General features: G+C 49.0%; 1 protein-coding gene across 16 annotated transcripts in view; it reads left to right on the top strand.

Moving 5' to 3' along the window:
- The window catches only part of EIF4G3 (eukaryotic translation initiation factor 4 gamma 3), a 141,768-nt gene that overhangs the window by 100,767 nt on the left and 19,838 nt on the right, over positions 1–21,163 (top strand). For 15 of the 16 annotated variants that reach the window (XM_048326457.1, XM_048326451.1, XM_048326453.1 and 12 more), the window contains 12 exons: positions 2,291–2,379; positions 3,961–4,210; positions 6,629–6,786; positions 7,906–8,031; positions 9,097–9,207; positions 12,896–13,066; positions 14,039–14,236; positions 15,081–15,227; positions 15,510–15,746; positions 17,811–17,915; positions 19,249–19,381; positions 20,386–20,480. In XM_048326457.1, the coding sequence (XP_048182414.1) occupies positions 2,291–2,379; positions 3,961–4,210; positions 6,629–6,786; positions 7,906–8,031; positions 9,097–9,207; positions 12,896–13,066; positions 14,039–14,236; positions 15,081–15,227; positions 15,510–15,746; positions 17,811–17,915; positions 19,249–19,381; positions 20,386–20,480 (1,820 nt within the window). The remainder of the gene's footprint in view (positions 1–2,290; positions 2,380–3,960; positions 4,211–6,628; positions 6,787–7,905; positions 8,032–9,096; positions 9,208–12,895; positions 13,067–14,038; positions 14,237–15,080; positions 15,228–15,509; positions 15,747–17,810; positions 17,916–19,248; positions 19,382–20,385; positions 20,481–21,163) is intronic. The other variant, XM_048326454.1, reaches the window with a different exon arrangement.

The raw sequence follows: 21,163 nt of genomic DNA, 5'->3' as shown, positions 1-21,163 counted from the left end.
TTGGCACCTAAACTCACTTTGTTTTCACCTAAACTTTGTTTGGCACCTAAACCCACATCAGCGCAAGTTCTCCTTTCAGCTCCTGCAGCAGAAATGTGAGCTTGACAGAAAAAAAGAAATCTGGTGTCTGCTATTTTAAGAGGGGGAAAAATTGAGCAGCGTCTCCGGAGATCTCTGGAGATCCATCCTGGGCAGCTCCACAACATGGTCAGAGTTGCTCTGGCTGCAGAACCCCCAGGCTCATGGAAGTCGTGGGATTTAAGGCAAGACTCATTTGGGAGGCTTGGCAGGATTGCAGCCTCTACAGAGCTTTCTTTTGCCAAAAAAAGGTGGAAAAAATGTATTCTTGAGCAGCAATAATGTTCACATCCTGACAGCTGAGGAAGGAAACACCCCGGACCTTTGCCAGCCCCAAATCCATGACCCGTGAGTTTATTTCTGTGCAGTTAAAAATGAAACATTATTTTACATTGTAAATGGTTTCCATGGTTTGAGTTTGTGTGGAGTGAAATTCTGTCCGATTAAAAACTTTGGGACTGATCAGTTAAATTACATTGCTGTGGCAATATTGAGGTTGTTGCTGTGCAGACGTAATCCCTCCTTGGAGAAACCCCTGAAGTGTGGAAGTGACATCACCAAACAAGAAGACTGAAAACAGCACTTTGAAAAGTGCTCGGTTTTCACTGAATTTGAGGAGATTTTGTGATGGAGGGACCTGGGGAACCTGGCTTAGATCTGTGCTTTGCTGAATTCCAGAAATTATGGCGTGCATGGACACGTGGTTGTTCCCAGCCCCGGTTTTACCCCAGGATAGTGGGAGTAACTGGGCTGTTCTTGCCAAGGTGCTGGGAGCTGCTGGGAGCAGCAGTAAAGGCTCATCCTGGGGTTGTGTGAGACAAAGCCGTGTTTGTTGCAGTCTGGGCCTGCTTGGCCCTTCCTCTCCTCTCCTTTGACCCCCAGGAAATTGGGGATTTGTGTTGGGGTTCTGCCCTGCCCTTAAAGCCTCTCCATAGGGAGATGCAACTCCCTACGGAGATGTGCAGGACTTGGAGCTTGGGAGACCCGGATGATTTTTCCAGCCATTGGTTCTGTGAACAAGCAGATGATGTTTGAATATTTAAATAAGACTTTCTTTTTTTAATTGACTTTGCTTTTGGGGTGTTCAGCCTGAAGGTAAAAGTCTTTCAGCACCGGTAGTTCCTGTTGCTCTTTGGGCTGGGGCCTGGATGTGGTGATTCCCGTGGGAATCTGCAGAGTGTCTGCAGGCCCATGGTAACCCTCCAAACAGGGAAACACTCTGGAGAAGCCACTGAAGCTCGTACTTACCCTTAGGAGCAGTGGGAACACAGCAAATCCCGTTTCCTCCATGCCCTTAGGAACAGAGTTGGCTGTTATTAGCACTTCTTATTTATCCGTAGTGAAGAACCATTCAAAATTGTATTTTACTGTGATAAAGGAAGTGCACACTGGGTTTTTCCACAGTATCTGCTGGAGACCAAAGGCTGGAGCTGGAAATCTGATTGCAGTAAACTTTAGTCACAAAATCAATCCCATTTGCACTCTTAACTGGGCATGTGTGCCTGGAATGCAAATTTAAGCTGGGAGCAGTTGCCACAAATTAGGAGCAGATTGGATTAATGGGTTTGTCTCCTCTTAGTATGTTGTGTGGTTTCTTCTACCCTTTAGGGGAAAAACACGATTGGAGTAAATCAGTGCTGATCTTGGGAATATTCTGTGGTGTTTCCTTTGACTCACTTGGCCAGGGAGATCATTAATGGTGGAGTTACGAACCTGCTTTTAAGTTGAAATATAAATCCAGCTCAGGGCAGTGCTGCAGGATTGAAGAAGTTTTCCTTTTGGATGAGATACTGGAAATTTGGGCTTGTTTATGGTTAATATTATAAGGATGTTATAATTCTTGAGAAAAATACATTGGGAACAACCTTCCCTCCCAGCCAGTACCTGATCTTCCCAAAAACTTGACTTCCTGAAGGTTTTTTCTCCTGCATGATCCTTGTACTGTTGGCAGTGACCTCCTTGCTAGCCCAAGTGCCACTTGGAGCTTGAATGAGCAACTTGTAAAACAGTTCCTGTGTTTTAATGTCATTCTGATGATTGTTATTGCTGCATTGAAAGCAAAAGTGGTTAAATCAAGCTGAATCCTCCACAAGGCAGCGACTGCTTCATTTTCCTGTGCCTCAGACCAGCCCCTGAGAGGGAAGCTCAGCACCCACAGCCACATCAGCTCCATGTCGTTCAGTGTTGTAACAGATGCACGTTTACATTGCAGCCCAAACCGCTGTAACTGCACCAAAGACCTGGAAGAAACCAAAAGACCGGACCCAAGCCACTGAGGAGGTGACGGAGGCAGAAACAGAGGTGAGAGGGAACCAAAGTCCTGCTTTACCCAAGTGTAAAAATGGTGTTCCTCTCTTGAAACTGTGCTTTAGAGAGTTGCTTTCTCGTCGTCTCACAGGATCCAGGACAGGGTTTTGGGGAGGAACTGTGCTGTTCCTCAGCATCCTTTAGATAACAGGTGTCAGTCTGTTCCCTTAAAGCTCTTCAGTTTTCTTTGAGTTTGCCTAATTTAATGACTAATACAGTCACAGAATCGCAGACTGTTTTGGGTTGGAAGGGACTCTAAAAGACTCATCTCGTTCAACCCCTGCCATGGCAAGGGACACCTTCCACTAGAAGGTTCCACTAGACTTCCACCAGCCTCCAGCATTCAGGAACCCCTTCCAGTGAAGGGTGAAGGAAAAGTGGGTTTAGATCCGTCAGCACCTCCCCATTTTGGTCCCAGGCCACCATCCTGACACTGGGCAGGTTCTTCTGCACAGGGATACCATGGCAAAGGATGGTTTTCCTGATGACCAACTGATGGAGAAGCTGACAAAGGAAAACGGCTGAAGTTTTCAGGCAGAACCACCTCAGGAGTGATTAGATGAGTGAAGATAACCTCCCTCACTGCTGTTCTGGTAGGGATATTGCAGCAGGGAGCTGTGCTTGATATCCTGGGTCAGTTTGGGGTTGGAATCGATCAGAAAGGAAGCAAGAGAGTAAAAATGTGAAAGTTCAGACTGCCCAGTGTGTAGATAAAAGCTGAGGTTGGCCAGATGTGATGCAGAGCAGGAGAGCAAAGGGTGTCACTGGGGCTGCACCAGCGGGTTCATCCTCCACACTTTGCTCATCCTCCCTTGGAGGAGTTGTGTCTCCTGCACCACCCGGCAGTTCCACTGAGGAATTCTTCAGAGAATTCCCTTGAAAAATCTCCAAGAAGCGTTTTAGGATGTGGTGCCCTCAGGTGGGGAGGCAAAAGGAGCAGGAGCCTCCTCCAGAGCATCCTCAATGAAGTTATTCCTTTGTTCAGTGCTAAGATGTGCTGGGATTTCTCCTGGGAGAAGCATGTTCTGACGCCTCCTCGTCTGAATGCACAATCAGGCTGTGTCCTTGGAGAGCTCTAAAATTAACAGCCAGGGATACTATTAATGCTTTTTCTGAAGCTGAGATGCTGGAATTGTGGCTGGATCTTACATTACCTTCTGTAGTGGGATCTGCTCCAGTTGGCAGCAGGCATTTAAAGGAAGAATCTCCCAAAACAAGCACCACGTGCCCTTTACCATCCCTTTATCGTGGATAATAGGAGAGGAAGAAAGCAGAGTTGTCTTTCCAGGCTGGGATTGCTCATGGCTTAAGAGTTCCCTCCATCCAGTCCCATGGAGGTTTCATGGGCAACGCTGAGTCTTTCCAGTTACACCATTAATGACCAGTGGGCTGTCCATGGGAGTGAGCCAATAAATCACCCAGTGGCTCGGTGTGGTGTTCCATATCCCTGTGTAAGATGCATTTGTATTCCTGCTGCTCCCAAAAATGCTGTGTGAATCCATGAAGAGCTGTTCCACGTGCATTGAATTTGTCGGGGCATTTTTAACAAAACCTCTGCTTCTGCCCATGCTGCAGCCGAAGGAGGAGGGGGAACCTTCAGGGGACAAAGTACTTGAATCCGACCAGGAGAAAATGAGCCATGGGCTTCAACTGGAGAGGGAACCCTTGGAGCTCAAACCAGTGAAACCTGTGGAAGAGAATGGGGAGCAGGAGGCAGAGCTGGTGCGGAACGGTGCTGAGAGCGTCTCGGAGGGAGAAGGCACCGACGCCAACTCTGGTTGCACGGAGAGCTCCGGAGAGGGGCCTGTGTACCAGTACAAACCAGGTAAGTCCTGCTCCACTCTGCTTCTCTGCCTCCCTCCTGGAAGGGCTGCTGACACCTTGTGTGTCATCCCTGTGGATGTTCCCAGTGGGGCTGGAAAGGGATTCAATGTTCACCATGTGCAGCTGTGCTGAGATCTGCAACCCAACAGGCCCTGAGAGATCTTCCAGGGGGGCAAAAGGGGAGAATTGGTTTTGTCTTGCTGATCATGGTCAAGAGAAGAGAAAATCCTTAATTCCTTGAAAATTTTATGCATTTGGATGTTGGCTACAGCATGGTGGAAATGGCAGAGAGTTGATTCCTGTGTGATTGACAGCTGGAAACCATCCAGGAGATTCCATATGAACCAATATACCTCTGAAATAAGAGGTGGTTAAATAAGAAATGAAAGTGCTCATTGGGTTCTAAATACAAATATGTGTGCTCATAAAGATTTAATTTCCTGGGTAAACAGTTACCTGGATCTTTGGATTTCTAGAAAAGCAAGGAAGATCAACAGTTTGTGGTTTTCAGTCCGGACACTGCCCAGCTCAGTCCCATTGATTGGGGTATAGGATATCTGTAGGGTGTGTCTGTTATTTTATGAAGACCTAACCTTTTTGTTATTTATGAAGATTTTGTAATTTATAGACCTGAACCTCAATTAATCCGCCTCATTTGGACAGAACTTGAGACCAACTTCTCAGCTGCTCCCAATTTTTAAGCAATTTCTTATTCAAGTGAAACTCCCTCCACATAAAATACTCTTATTTTTTGGAGCCCAGAAATTAAAGAGTCTAATAATAGTAATAAGGAAGGACCTGGAGAACCTGGTGGGCAAGGAACACCACCATTGAGGGATTCCGCTGCAGTGGTTGTTTCTTCACCACTTTGTTCTGACAAAGACCTCAATTGCTTTCGTTTTTTTAATTCAGCTCAATCATATCGTGAGGGGGAAACACAGAGGCCTCTTGATAGCTCATCACGCTCAGGGTACCTGACCAGTTCATTAACCAAGCACTTCCTGAAGTTAATCCATAATTCATCAGCTTGATGCAGTCAGAACAATCCCGGTTGGGTCCAGATGTCCTTTCACTCAGCAGGAGGGGTTGGATTGATTCCTGGGAAAGCAACACACATCAGACATGTGCAGTAGTCCTCGATTTCAGCTCTACTCTTTTTAGAAAGGGGAGTTTCTGCCTTTTGGAGGAATTGTGTGTTTGATCCCTGTCTCTTCCTGCGTTGGGGATCGTTCTTGTGGTGCTGCCCAGCTGCTCCTCACATTAAAACAGCTCGTTGAGAGCTTTCCAGGAGAAGGAAACTACACATAAACTGCTTGTTGTTGTGTCGGAGCTTTTCCATGGTAAATGACAGGTGGTGTGACACAGGGACAGGCCAGGAATTCCAGCCAGGATCCAGCCAAACCATTTCTGCACCCCTGTATCCTGAAGCTCTGTAGAAATAAAACTGCTTAAAGAGCTAAGTTTGTAATTTCTTCTGTGTATTTTCATTCCCAGTTGTTAAAACCCATAGTTGGAATAAGTCCCTGCTCGTGGCCTCTGCGGGGGTGCAGATGGTGCGATCCCCAAAGTCCAAAGCTGGGGGTCAGGGAGTGAAATAGAAGAATAATAAATACCTGGAGGGCTGGTAAATACTGAGTAAGGCAGTCTGGCATGAGGGAGATCCAAAGGCAGCATCTCCTACAGATGTTTTCCTTTAGATAAAACATGTTTTCTTCCCTAATTTTGAACAAACTGTGTGGCCGGTGCTGAAAATCCCATCTCCAGGCCACCAGAGGCTGATTTTCCTTCTGCTAAAGTGGCTGTAGCTTTATGGGGTGATTTTCACCAGGCGGGGTCCTCCGCACCCAAAAAGCCCCACGAAAAATAGGTGGAAAGTTGTAATTCCCAGATCATGGCCTGTGGTTGTGGCTTCTCTTGCTTCCACTTGTTGTCTCCAGCCTGGGTTGTTCACAGCTCCATGGTTTCACATTTTCAAAAGGTATTTTTGTTCCATGCTCTGCTCTCCTTGACTCCATATTATGACTCCTTTTACACCAAACAAACCACTTTACCTTCGCCATTTTCACGCAGAAACTGGGAACTGTCCCCATTCCACCATATCCCCCAGGAGAGTGAAAGTCAAAGTCAGAGACACATGGGTTAGAACTGGAATTAGTGACCAGATCTGGGTGTGGTTGCTCCAGACCTGGCTCTACAGTCCCCATTGTTTATGCCACTTTAATGCCACGTCTGTTCCCCTCCTCTCTCCCTTCAAAATGAAAATTAATTGAATCTTTTAAATTTTTTTCAATTTCAATTTTTTTGAATTGAAATTTCCCAGGCTGTTGCAGCAGCCTCTTCCCTTTGGATTTACCTGAACCACGTCTGGGTGAGCAGAGGGTTTGTTTCCTGTGACTCTCAGGGACTTCTCTCCCTACAGAGCAGTGGAAGCCCCTGGACCCGGAGGGGAAGAAGCAGTATGACCGGGAATTCCTGCTGGATATCCAGTTCATGCCTGCCTGTATCCAGAAGCCCGAGGGTCTGCCTCCCATCAGCGACGTGGTGCTCGACAAGGTGAGAGGAGAGCCCATAAAACAGGTATGTGCAGGGTTTTGATATAAAAAAAGACCCCTAATGCCTCATTCCTGAGCCATTTCCATGCAGGCTTTTGGTGGGAAGCAGGAATAGTTGGTCTCGTCACAAAATTCTACAAATAGAGGTGTTAGTGCCTGATGAATTTGTGCAGATGATTAAAACTGAAGCATTTTTGATGGTCTTTATCTGGATAAGTTATACCAAGTTGTTATTAAAATTTAAAATGAGCCAGGCATGAAGAGCTGAGGATCCAAGCAAGGCTGGATGGAGAGGCAGTAGCTGCTGTTAGATCAATTAATTGACCTATTAGATCAATTAAAAAGCAGAGAGAAGCTCTTGGGCAAACTGTTTTTTGATCTGAAGCAGTTTCTTCACTATTTATAAGCTGATCTAATAAAAGATCTTTAAGAACTCCATTCCCAGGCAGTTCTGGGATTTCTCTCCAGCCTCATCTCAGAGCTGATTGTCTCTGCTGGAGGTCTGGGCTTAGTGGAACACTTGGAATTTCTGAGTGCTGGCAACAAGGCCTCGTTCTGCTCTCACTGAGAACCGGGGAGTTCCTTGGCTTTGATGGAAGCACCACAGACTCACTCTTGAGACTCGGGGATGTGGGTGATCCTCGTGTGCAGAAACATTTCCACTCTGAGTTTCATACCCAGGCAAATTGTAAAATGCAGCTTTATTCCCAAAATTATTTCATCCACCTTCTACTTTCCCATGATTGTTTCTCACTGTTCTGTGTTTGAGCTTCCTGGGCTCAGTTGCCCATCTCTCATATTGGCACAAAAGCCATTGCTTTGAGGGAAGGTGGCAGTTTTGTGCTCCTGGACCAAGACGGGCCCGTGTTACCATGATTTTATCCTCCATAATTCTTGCTCAGCCTTGAAATGCTTCTGAACTCCATCTATTTCCTCAGTAGTCACCTGCAGAAGATGTATTTTAAATTAAATGCTTATTTTTAGTTGTGTGAATGCCTAAAACTTGAGCAGTTTGTTAAAAGCTTTAATTTGGATGTTAAATATGGCTATTATGGTTTAGCAGAGGTTGTCTGTAGATTGCATGACCTTTGGTAGCTCAGCACCCCTGAGCAGCCCCTGTTTGTGTGCTCTGCTCCCGGCACAGATCAATCAGCCAAAATTGCCACTGAGGACTCTGGACCCCCGGATCCTGCCACGAGGCCCCGACTTCACACCGGCCTTTGCTGATTTTGGGAGGCAAGCCCCCGGGGGAAGAAACGTGTCTGGAAGTGTGAGTTTATACCAACTTGCTCATTTAAAAAGTGGCCTTAACAGTGATAAAATCCCCCTTCAGGCTTTTGGGCCTCTTCCGGTGTTCCGGTGGTTCTGGCTTTGTCAGGATGAATGCAGGGATGATGTTTGCTTGGCTGACAAAACTTGGGGAAATTGGAAATGGTTGTGGATGTTTGTCACTGGTACGTATTGGTTGGGAAGGGTTCAATCTCCTTCCCGTTTCCCTGTGTGAGAGGGTGGAAGCGTTTCCACACCCGGACCCGGCAGTCGCGTGTGCGGTCGCACGTTCGTCGTACAAACCCGGCGCCGGCGTGTCAGCCTGGGAGGCTGCGCTGCAAAACACGCCAACAGAGCAAGGAGATTCTACTAACAAACAAAATGTACCCAGCACTTTGTGTTCCTGCTTTCTCTGTGCTTCTCTGTATTGCTTTGGTCACTTCATTCCTCGTTTTCCCACCTTTTCTGCTGCTTTTCTTTCACTTTCCCTTCTTTTCCCTGTGTCTGGCTTTGCCCACGCTCTGAAATCACTTCTTCACTCGTGCCTCTGCCATGTCTTTGCCCGGGGCACAGGTGCCCCCAGCACGTGCCACCCCGTCAGTGCCGCTGGAGGAGGACGCTGCCGCCGTTAGGGGCAATCACTGACTTTCAGCTATTGAGCTGCTTCTGCTGTGTCCATCTGGATGTGTCTAACGACACAGCCATCGTGGATCTTTCAAACCTGCTGGTTCCAGAAGAGTTCCCTGAATCACCCCGACTTCCAAGTGTGCAGGTTTCCAGGAGTCAGACCCAGCAGTTTTGGGTCAATGTAATATTTCTGGTTTGGGAGCAGCCTCGTGGCCGCTGCCTCGGTTCCGAGGTGCACATCCGTGTCTTGGAGCTGCCTCAGGGGCCACTGTTTCTCTTGGAGCATCACCTGGTCCACAAAACCTCGTGCAGTCGCCGGTGCTTCCCCTGTTTGGGGCGCGCAGGTTGTGCTGCGGCGCCTCCTCTCCTGTCGTGTGCTGAGTGTCGCGAGCCCTTCGGCGTCCGGGTAACGCGCCTGTCGCTCTTTGTCTCTCCGCAGGCCTGCAAAGTGCAGAGCACCCCTGGATTGCCCTCCCTGGCTCGGTGCGGGCCCCCAGCATGCCCTCTCTTGGTCTCGCCTCACCCACCATTGAGGAACCTGCCGATAGGGGTAAGCCAAATCCCCCCCTCTCCCCCCAGACTTTGCACCTTTTTGTAGAGTTGCCTTTTTTCCCAATGCCCACTGTTGATAAAGAACGACTGGCAGAAAACTTTACAAAAAGGTGCAACCTTGTTTAAAAAAAACCGAAACAAGACTTGCATTGTACCCCTCTAGGCAGTCTTCAGTGGTGGGTGGGACATCACCAGCTGAGGGCATGCTGGGACGTTGGCCTGAGCGGGATCCGCGAGGGTCTGCACTTTGCAGACCTGTGGAAAGGGGGAGAAAAGGTAAGTCCCGCTTACCCCGTTCATTTGGAGCATTCAGCACATAACATACATCTTACATTTGCGCCTTTGCAGAGCAGAGCCTCTCTTTGCCTTGTTCTGGAGGAGGGCTGGAAGGTGACGTGGTTTAACCAGCCTGTCCTCGACGCCAGCGGTTGTAGGATCAGAGGGTTCTGAGCCCCAGCAATGCCAGACGTTCCCCTCCTGTGACGCATGGCAACCCCTGCGTGTGCACTGCCTGTCCCCAGCCATCCCACCTCTGCACAGGCCATGCCATGAACCATCAAACCACTGCCTCTTCCTTGCCCCAAATAACGTCGAGCAGCTCAGCGCTAACTGCTTCCGGCACGTTGAGAATCTTTTGTTTTGCTTCTTTGGCTTTTGTCTTTGTCTCCCTCTTTTTGCTTGAACGTGTTGTATGACTGTTTCTGGCACTAACCAATGTCACGTCAGGCGGCACCGGGGTGGAATTGCACAGGGGCAGAATCCAGCTGGGAAGGCTCTTTGGTGTAGGCAGGGTTAGGTGAGTGTGGCGGGTGAGGAGGGTGCAGACTCAGAGATGTGGGGCTGGAGCGGACAGATCCGTCCCTGCACAGGATGCGCCTGCTTCGTCCTTCTCAAGAGGTGATGGAAACTCAAATCACCTCAATTCTTGTTCCCAGAAGACAGAACCTGTCCCACCATCGAAGATCAATTTCACCATCTGCATTTGAAGCCTCTTGTAGAGGGAGAAGCACTTCCTTAATTCCTTGGACGGTTTCTAAAGCATTTCTGTGACTTGTGGCCTGGGTGGGAGCACCAGGTCAGGCTGTGCTACTGTGAGTCTTTGGTTCCTCTGCAGGAGCCTTGTCCCTGTGTCTTCCTGCTTTCCTTTCCCCCTCTTCCTCTGGAAGAGAGGTCATTCAGATTAATGCAGGAACACCTGGTAATGTGCCCCAGAACCATCATTGCTTACAGGAAGCCAGGCCTGAGCTCAGGCACCTCTTTAACTTGCTGTGTAAATCTAGAGCCAGAAACCCCAGACCCCTAGACCGTTTCTGTTAAAAGTTAGATCCATCTATTATTTTATTACATCTTCAAAGGAGGCTTCTGTTCACTGATTGAAAACCTAATCACACAGTTTGAACAGTTATTCACAGATATTAAAAACATACAGTCTCAAAGAAAGTCTTTGCTGTGTTGATGCCTGAAAGGTCTGGGCTCAAAGGTAGCCGGATGTGAGGAGGTGACATGTGACACACTGGTGCTCCATGCATCCCTCAGTTTTCCAAGGGAGTCACCTCACCTCCTTCAGGGGTGGGTGTTGGCTAAAAGGGAGCATTTGCATGGACCCGTGCCCGAGGAAGCGCCGGCCTCTGCGACGCTGTCCCCGCGTGTTACAGCCTGGCATGTTCAGAAGCTCCTTCAGACCAGGGCTGCCTCTGTGCAGGAGATGGTGTGGCTGCAGGTCACCTCTCCTTGGCTTTGCCCCTGTTCCTGGGGAGAATGAGCCCAAAGGTTTGGGTTTTCAGGGCACGCTCCAGCCTGGCTCTGGTTGCAGAGCTGTCCGTGGGCAGGAGGTGTGTGGTGAGCTCTGGCGCGTGTGGCTGTGACCAGTCCGTCTTCTGTTAGATCGCTGTCTGGGTTTTGAGCTGGAGGAGGTCTCTTCTCTCCACGTTTGCAGCGTGGTCAGAGCCTGGGCAGCAGAACTGTGTGCAGTGGTGTGACACCAGAGGAGGTGTGTGAAGGGGGGGCTGCAATCAGGCCTTGCTGTGCCAGACCGGTGTCGATCAGGGCTCAGGGTGGGAGCAGAGAGGGGTCACAGGGAGAGCTCGGTGTCTGCTTTAGGAGGGTTTCTGACACACAAAAACATCCTGAAGGCTCCCTGTTCCACTGTTGATTCCGCAGGAGTGGTCAGCTGGTGTGGTTGTGCTGCAAGTGGTTGGACTTGATGATCTTGGAGGTCTTTTCCAAGATAAATGATTCTGTGAATTACAGCATTCATGGGGCTTGTGCCTCATGCAGTTTGAATAAGCTGCTGGGCTATTTCTGTGCATGCCAGGTGACATGAACAGGGGTCTTAGTAAGCTGAGGGGAGCACACTGACACCCTGCCCCTCGGAGCCCTCTCCCAGGCCTCGCTGGGCACACAGAGCAGGTCGTGGCCTGAGGTCGTCATCTTCTGACATCTTCCTCTGTTGCTGTTGTCTGTAGTGAAGCCCAGACAAGAGCTCCAGCACTGCTGGTGATCGTGTTCATTTGCACACATTTACCGTGTCAAAGGCACGTGGTTCAACTGCCTCCTGCCTTTAAGAAGGATTTTGCCTTTCAGTAACACAAACCCAGGTTTGTGGCTGATGTGTGACATAAGAGGCACCAGCCAAGAGCCCTTTTCTCCTATTCAGTGAAGCTCTTTGAATAACTGCAGTGGTTTGGCCTTTTTGATGCTCGTTGAACCCTTTGTTGAACAAAGCAGTGTTTGAAATGGCCCATCTTCCACAAGTGGCTGCTGAGCAGATTAATTACTGCTGTGGGAAGTACCAGGTTTGATAATGGAGTTTTGCTGCATTAATTTGTACCTTGAGGTTGGACATTTGTGATAAGTGAGTTCAGAAATGTGAAAGAGCATGGGGGCAGAACAACCTCCCAACAGCACCTGGTACCTTTAGTCCTTAATCAGAAGCCCCCAGATGATGAAGAGGAGCTTTGGGGGTGTCTTGTGCCCTACCAGTTGTACATTGAAAAACTCCCTGGCTGTGGCAGGTTTTGTGCCTCACTTGTTCGGGAGGAGCATCACGTTACACAGGATTGCAGAAGTGCTTGGTGCAGTTCCAAAGCACCCTGATTCCCTTTCTTTTGTGGAACCACCCAGAGTTTGTCCCCACATCTGCTAGGATCCATATTTTTACAGTGCAGGAGCTGCAGTGATACTCCTTCAGTATGTTTTACGTAATTCCCATTTCAAAATGGCTCTGTTGGAAGCAATCTCCAGTAAAACTTAACATTTCTGGCAGAGCTGCTGATTTATCATTGTCTAAGTGCTTGGGATGGCATGTTTGGAATACACCTGTAAGGGCTGAATTCTTCCACACCTTCGCTGTGGTGTCTCAGTTATGCAGTTTCTGACTGCCAAGAGGCACTTCAGGCCAGTGGGGTTCAGTTGTGCCCTGCTGTAGCAGCACCTGGAGCACTGCCAGATCGTGTAGGCAGAGTCATCCCATCTCTCTGTTGGGAAAAGCTGCCCAGAGAAACGTGTTTGGTGTCTCCGTGTTCTGTGACCAGCCCGGAGCAGTGTTGGGCCGGAGGGACTCCTGGTGTCCCAGCAGGGCGTGCTGGTGGCCAGTGGTGCCGTCAGCGCGTGTTGGCGTTTGCCCTGCAGCGTGTTACCCCATGTGAGCTTAAAGTGGGATATAACAGGGAATGTTTTTGTCCTAGTTGTTGAATGTTGGACCGAGGAGATCTCAGCCGGGCCAGAGGAGGGAGCCCAGGAAGATCATCACTGTGTGTGTGAAGGAGGATGTGCACCTGAAGAAGGCGGAGAACGCCTGGAAGCCGAGCCTGAAGAGGGAAAACCAAACGGAGGACCCCGAAAACGTCAAAACCCAGGTGAGAGCGAAAGCAGGCCTGAGGGTGCAGCAGCTGCACCAGGTAATTGTAATTTGCCTTCCCTCTTGTGTCACAGTGAAAAAGGGCAGTGAAGTTCAGTTGGAATCCCAGCTTTCCCCTACCTTGATGGTATTTTTTGTATGTTTATTCTTGACCTGGAGTTTAAATGCTAGTCCTATATATTAAGCAGAGAACACCAGACAACGTCCTACCTCTCTTCCAAGATTGCTTTTCTACTGCTGTTTTACTGGAATATTTCTGTCTCTGTTCTAAAACAAACAGCCCTACATTCCCAGCATAGAACTTGCTTTTCATCCCCTTTTAGACCACATTTCTGCACTGAATCCTCACCAAGACTGAGGTTCCTCTGTGAAATCCCTCAGTTGGTCCTGCCCAGCCCAACAGTGCTGTCTGAAGCTCCCTCTGTCCTTCTCCCTCTCCTCTCCTCCGTGGGACAGCTGCTCTGGGAGGAGGTGTTTGTCTGGTGATCAAGCTTGTAATTTGTAGGATAAGTTGGGATGGTCTTGAAGGACACTGGAATTCTGGTTTTGGAGCTAATGGTGGCATTGCTGGCCTCATTGTCATCCTGGATAGGAAAAAATAAAGTGCCTTAAAGTGAATTTTAGGAGAGGTTGGTTACGTCTGGCTGAAGGAGACAGAGGCCACTCCCTGTTAATTTGTATCTCATGGATTAAACTGATATAAAGAAGAGTTTTTCTGACAGGAAGGGCTTTGTGCCTCTGTTGCACTTGACAAAAGCACTTGGGCATTTCCAGAACTCCTGCCCTGCAGCCTTGGTCTTTGGTAGCCAAGTGAGAAGTGGGGTTGGGCTGTGCAGAAACATGTGGTGTGTCGCTCAGCTTCCCAGACATTCCTACAGGATGTCTCCATTCCCCTGTAAGAAGCATCCTGGCTTGTTCCTGAAATCCCCCTGCACCCCTTGTGCCTGAACTTCAATGCTCTGTCATTCAGGAGCTGTTCCGCAAGGTACGAAGCATCTTGAACAAGCTGACGCCCCAGATGTTCAACCAGCTCATGAAGCAGGTGACAGACCTGACGGTGGACACAGAGGAGAGGCTGAAGGGAGTCATCGACCTGGTCTTCGAGAAGGCCATCGACGAGCCCAGCTTCTCGGTGGCGTACGCCAACATGTGCCGGTGCCTGGTGACGGTAAGAGCCGCCCGCAGCTCGGGAACTCCTCTGGGCAGTGTTCAGCACGGCACCCCACGGGCTGGTGGGCAGTGACAGAACCCGGGGAGAGCAGAGTTAAGTGTTTGTTCTGAGTGTAAGTGAGAATAGTTAATGTGGAGTATTTGTTGGCCGTGCCCGAGGCGGAGGGATTTGAGGGAGCAGTTGTTGTTGGGAGTTGAGGACTCTGCTCCACCTGGTCACGAGATGCGATTTGGGAAGTTCAGAAAATCACGGAAGCATGGAATGGTATAGGTGGGAAAGGGAACTTAAAGCTCTTCTCATTGCACTCCCTGCCATGGGCAGGGACACCTTCCACTGTCCCAGGCTGCTCCAAGCCCCATCCAGCCTGGCCTTGGGCACTTCCAGGGATCCAGGGGCAGCCCCAGCTGCTCTGGGCACCCTTCTGTGTCTGTCATTTCCAAGGGAGCCCAAGATGAGCCGGGCTTTGCACAGATCATTCTCAGATGGTGAATTTGGGACAAAATAACCCCCTTTTCCCCAGGTCCTTCATGACATGCAGTGAAGGAATACAGCTTAAGCCTGCAGCACAGAACAGGAGCGGTTTTAAGCAGGAGTTGTTTTTAAGGGATCCTGTGGATGGAAAGGTAATCCATCCCCGGGCAGAGGTGGTGTCAGCCAAGTTTGGAGTGTGACTTTATATCTGCAATGTAAAACTCCACTGGAAATCCTGACGTGAGGCTTCACTTTCACAGCTGTGCGGAGCCACACAGCTCAACATGAAGAGCAAAATAGTTATGGCTGACCCCTCCTCTGTGGAGTTTATCCCTATTTCTGCTGATGTTTTTCTTCCTTCTCACTCCAGCTGAAAGTGCCCATGGCAGACAAACCTGGGAGCACAGTAAATTTCCGTAAGTTGCTGTTAAATCGCTGCCAGAAGGAATTTGAAAAGGACAAGGCTGACGACGATGTCTTTGAAAAGAAGCAGAAAGAACTCGAAGCTGCCACCACTGTAAGTGGTGTTTTTCTCCATAAGTTCTTAGAGTTCCCTCAGAAAATTATTTCCTTTTGAGACAGCAGTTGATCTGGGGGGATTCCGGAGTTGAGACTTTCATTCTGTCACTGTGCCTGAGGATAACAAAAAATATTTGCCTTGACAGTGGGTTTATACCAGCATCTTTCAGGGCTTTAGGAGGAAAAGAGTGAACAGTGTCTATGAACATAAAACTGGATCTTTCAAAGAGTTCTGTGCACTGGGAACATGGTTTCGCAGAGCTGTTTTCCTGTTTTACAGCCAGAGGAGAAGACGCGGCTCCACGATGAGCTGGAAGAGGCCAAGGACAAAGCCCGGCGGAGATCCATTGGGAATATAAAATTCATCGGTGAGCTTTTCAAGCTGAAGATGCTGACGGAGGCCATCATGCACGACTGCGTGGTGAAGCTGCTGAAAAACCACGACGAGGAGTCCCTCGAGTGCCTTTGCCGCCTGCTCACAACCATTGGCAAGGACCTGGACTTTGAGAAGGCAAAGGTGGGGCAGGAATGGGAGCGAGGGATGAGGCTCTCTGGGCAGGGCTGGAAAAATGGGTGTGGGGTGTTTTTATTTGAAAATTTGTTTTTTCTTCAGGAATTTCCATATGGCATGAGGAAATCATCCACTCCTCTGTGGATGCTTCGTCATGACCTGGCCTCGCTCCCTGCTCTGTAATAGAGTCTGTGTCATTTTCAACAGTGTTCTCCAGTTGTTGTTTCCAAAGATTTTATCCAAACACACAGCCCAGAAATGCTCAACATTTACTTTTTCCAAGTTGAATGTCCCTCTCTCTCTGTAGTTCCCAAAACATGAATATTTCCAGTTGAAGGTTTATGTTACCTACAGAAGCCACCATTTAATGTGTTGTTCAGGTGAAATCTAAAACACCCTCATTAACCAGTCCAAACTCCTGCCTGAGCCTCGGGGGTGCCTTTATTTTGTGTCATCCCTTGTCTCCAGTTGTGCTGGGATGTGGCAGCTGTTCTGCCACCACAGCGATCCTGCATCCTCCTCCCCGTTTTTCAGCAAATGTATCTGTAGCACGGAGCACAGAGCACTCCAAGAGCTTCTCTTGGCACAGACAATCTGCTGCTCCTTCACAAAAATCAGGCTTGGGATGCAAAACTCGAGGGTTTTGCCAGGAATCAGTGGGACTCGGCTCTGGAAACAAACGGAGCTAATTGTGTTCAGCTGCCCAGGGCAGGGAGTTCCCTCTCCACACGCTGGATCTCAGGAATCAATCCTGAGCCTTAAGGGGAAGGAATTTCCCAGATTGTTCTGTGAGCATTGACCAAAACAACGTGGTTTTATCAGCAATCCCCAGGCTAAACATCCCATGCTGTGAACGCAGCACCAGGCATGGCACCAGCATGGGATTCAGTTTCTCCGTGTGCTTTGGGAAGAAAACCAGGTCTGAATTCCAAGCTGAGGTCAGGCTGGATGAGGCCTGGATGCTGTTTTGGTCTTTTTGAGCACTGTAAAAGCCAACATTTCGGGGCTCTGCTGGTCCTGCATCCTCGAGCGGGGCATGGTGGGGCACGGAGCAAGGGAGCAATTCCAGATGCCTCTGTCCTGTCTTTGGGTTTGGTTATTTCTATCAAGACTGAGAGAATCCTTCTTAATGGGGTAGACATTTTATTGTGTGTTTTTATTGAAGCTGAACTGTTAGTCATAGTTTAATTAAAACTTCTGAAATAAGTCCATTGGTAATATTTCCCCATGATCCCTACATTTGGAAACATTTGCTCCCAGAGCTGGAACTTTCCAAGGCAAGGCCAGACACAAACTTTAATGGGCTTTTTCTTGTTTGTTTAACTACAAGGACAAGGGTTTAGCTGGTTTTTAGTGCAGAGACAGGGAAACACTATAGAAAAGTGCTCTGAAACTCTTGGTTTGAAACAACCAGAGGCCCTATTTTGAGAAAAAGGCTTTTTAGAGCTTGGTGAGCCAAATTTAAACCTAACAGGAGCTTCTCTGCTTTCATGTCTTAGTGTGAACCTATTGGGATTCTACTACATCGTGATTTTTCTGGATGAGGAGGAGTTTGTGGGGTTTTTTCCCCACTCCGAGTCCATTAAACTGTTCCTGTAGAGAGACCCAGAGCTGCTGCTCAGCCTGGCCTGGCTCAGACAGCTTGGGGGGTAAACCGTGCAGTGATGTGTCTTAGGCTGGTTTTGTACCCATTTTGTTTCCTGAGCCAGTTTTTCTTGGGCTGAGGTGAGCACACAAGCTGATTTGAGGAGGGGGAGCTCAGAATGAGATATATTTTCAATGGATGTCATGTTTATTATGTAAGTGCAGAGGGCATTCATTGTTTGAGTAATTGAAAACCCAGAGAAAGTGCGTGCCTGCACACTTGCGCCTCATTTCCTGCACATGCTGCCCTGTGCACCCTCCAATCCATCCTGGAGGAGTGTACAAGACCCAGCACTCAGCTCTCTGGGGAGCAGCCCTGTGTCCCCTGATGTTTCCAGCACGGGAATGCAGGAGCAGCTGAGTGCCCCTCAAGGGAATATTTTCATTTTTCTCCACAACACTGATGATGCTGTTTTTCTTGTCTAGCCCCGCATGGACCAGTATTTTAATCAGATGGAGAAGATTGTGAAAGAGAGGAAAACCTCCTCAAGGATTCGATTCATGCTTCAGGATGTAATAGACCTAAGGCTGGTAGGTCACAACTCCAGTGAGGAAAAGCATGAAATCATGGAAGCTCAGACTGGTTTGGGTTAGAAGGGACCTTAAGGATCATCTCATTCCACCCCCTGCCACGGACATGGATACCTCCCACTGTCCCAGGCTGCTCCAAGCCCCATCCAGCCTGGCCTTGGACACTTCCAGGGATCCAGGGGCAGCCACAGCTTCTCTGGGCACCCTGTGCCAGGGCCTGCCCACCCTCACAGGGAAGAATTTCTTCCCAATGTCCCATCTAACCCTGCCCTCTGGCAGTGGGAAGCCATTCCCCCTTGTCCAAAGTCCCTCTCCAGCTCTCCTGGAGCCCCTTTAGGCCCTGGAAGGGGCTCTGAGCTCTCCCTCAGCCTTCCCTTCTCCAGGTGAACATGCCCAGCTCTCCTGCCAGTCTGTCATGTTCCCTTCCATATCCAGACTGGATAAGCTCTCATGCAAGAGCAGGGATTCACAGCTGAAGTAGGATGTTGGGGGGAGATCTGTTCCCCTTCTCCCCAAAGTCTGGCTGTTCAAAGCCAGGAGATGTCTCCACGTTGTCCTGGTGCCATGGTCAGTACTTGTGTGGTGCACAGGGCCCCCACGCTGTGCAGGTGAAGACGTGACCACGGGTGGAACAAACCTTCCCAGCACCTGTGATTTTTCCCCCAGGGGACCTGTTTTGGGTTGTGTGGAGGCTGAAGTCACCATTTTGGCTGCAGGTAGATAATTGCCCCAAGAGCTGTAATGAGGCTGCAGCAAGATAAGGGACAGCATGGTCATTCCAGGGCTGGAAGGGTCTGAGCAGTGCATGGCTGAAAAGACACATCGAGCAGGGAAAGTGTTTTTGGAGTGACAGCTGCCCCTCTCTGCAGGATTCTTGTCTCAGCCATCACCATTCCTGGATTGGCAAAGCACTGTCTCCACTTAAAATCAGTCACTTTTTGCTTTTTTTATTTTCAAGGTTTCATTTTTTCCCCTCAAGCTTGATGGAAAGGCTCCCACCAAGAGTGTCAGTCATAGAGTGACAGCAGCTCTTCTCTTTCCTCTGAACCTTGAATGAGTGGGAAGCTGGGAATGTGCAGGCTGGGGGTTGACATGTCTTGAGCTCAGTCAGGTCTCACTGCATTCTCTACCTGAGCACAGGGCTTTGATCTCTGGTGCTGGGATAACCATGTCCATAACATGTCCCAGCTCCACAGGATTTTCTCCGGCCCCTCTAAGGCATGGCAAGGGTGGGAGGATGAGGCCTCGTTCCCAATGTTCAAATTCCCCACGTTTGATGCTCCCCTGGAAGTTTCCCTGAGCACGTGTTTGGGTTTTTTTGCTTCTTCCCCAGTGCAACTGGGTGTCACGGAGAGCAGACCAGGGCCCCAAGACCATCGAGCAGATCCATAAAGAAGCCAAGATTGAAGAGCAGGAAGAACAGAGGAAGGTGCAACAACTCATGACCAAAGACAAGAGGAGACCAGGTAAAGTGAAAGCCAAGTTGGCTGCTCCTTTCACTCATTTCACACCCTGTGGCCTTAGAGGGAATCCCACATAAAAGGAAAAAATCTGGTGTTGTTTTTTTTTCCCAAGTGTAATGAGCAAAGGGAATTGGGGCCTGATTGTGGCAGAGGCTGGAAAAGGAACAGATTTGCCATGGATTGGCTGTGGGGATTTTCAGGGGCAAATCCCATGGGTGAAAACAGCCAACCACAGGCCAACAGTGCTTAAGTTTTCCATTCATTCAAACCATGTTTGATTTTGTGACAGGCTGCCAGAAATCTGTTCTAACAAGTTACTACTTGGGAGTCAGATTTGCCATCCATTCTCATAACACTGCAGAGTCTCATTTCAAGAGAAAAACATCTCATTTCAGGAGTAACCGTGTTGTCTTCAGCTGTTACAGTCGTGAAGGTGCTGACTCTGCATGAGGGAGTGTCTTGGCTTAAACTGCTCCTGGCCCTCAGGGCACTACCTGAAGATGAATTTGGAGTGACTGGGAAAATAAAGTCTGGGACAGAGCAGGGCAAGGAGAAAGTAATTTTGGGGATTCTTTAATACTAAGGATTGTCAAATGAAAGTGCTTTGAAAACAGGGTGTAAAGAAAATAATGTAGACTTTAATTATCCTGAAAGTGACACCAGGAGAAGGTGAGGAACCTGGCCTGAGGGGCTCCGTGTCAGACCTGCCAAGCACTGCAGGAATGTGTGGGGTGAGTGAGGCTCTGGTCAGGGAAGGCGTCTCACCTGCTCCTTCCATGAGCTCGTGAACGTGCAGCATCTGCAGGAATGCAGAGGAATCCAGCCAGGAACCATCCCTTCCAAAAGCAGCCCTTGAAAGGAGAGAAAGCTTTTGTGTCAAGGCTGTTTTGTGGGAACACAGGCAGGCAGGCTGGTTGTGTCATGTCAGTGGGACAGATGTTGCTGAGCAGGGCCCTGCCGGCGGAGCAGCGGGATGAGCTGAGGAGGGTTCTGTTTGTCACCCTCAGGTGTCCCACGGGTCGACGAAGGCGGCTGGAACACTGTGCAGGGGGCAAAGAACAGCAGAGTGCTGGACCCCACCAAGTTCCTTAAAATCACCAAGGTAGGTGCCACCACAAGGCTCCTTCAGGGCAATAAAATATCTGTCAGTCCAGGAAGGACTGGGACGGTGTGTACAGGTCGCAACTTGGGGTCGGGACATTTTAAATCCTCAGAGTTAGTACTGTGTGTAGATAAAGCTCCATTATCTTCTGGATGTTCCTTTTGTCCTGAGGGAAGGGAGTGTGCAGACTTTCTTTCTTAGGTTCACAGTGTCCTTTTAGTAATTCAGAAGCTCTCGTAGTCAGAAAATCTGCATTTTATTCAGTGATGAAAATGTGAGTTAGGGTACTGTGTGACATGGAGAGGCAGCACAGCACCCACGTTTGATGGGTCTCAAACACATCACTTGGGGGTCTCAAACACCTGCTGGAAATCCTTGGCTGCCTCAAGTTCTTAAGACCCTATTCTGATGCTGCTCCTCAATAAAACAGGGAGGCCACGTCCACTTTGATGTGTCACAAACAGCAACACTCCAGACTCGGGAGGCTGCAGTAGAATGGGAAGAGCTGTGTCTGCTTTTGGAGGTTTCTTGATTTGGTGGCATGGTTGCATCCCCCAGTACGTGATAAACTTTTGTATTCATCCTCCAGATGAGCAGCTTCCTGTTATTTCACCATTAGACTGGTGGATTTGGGACAGTTTTCCCAGCTGCAGGTTGGGCAAGTTGGGAGATTTCTCCTTTTT

The sequence above is a fragment of the Corvus hawaiiensis genome, chromosome 22 (assembly GCF_020740725.1).
Source record: "Corvus hawaiiensis isolate bCorHaw1 chromosome 22, bCorHaw1.pri.cur, whole genome shotgun sequence".
In the NCBI taxonomy this organism is placed as follows: Eukaryota; Metazoa; Chordata; class Aves; order Passeriformes; family Corvidae; genus Corvus; species Corvus hawaiiensis.
The sequence above is the reverse complement of the archived record's forward strand: the minus strand, read 5'-3'. Positions and strand labels throughout refer to the sequence as shown.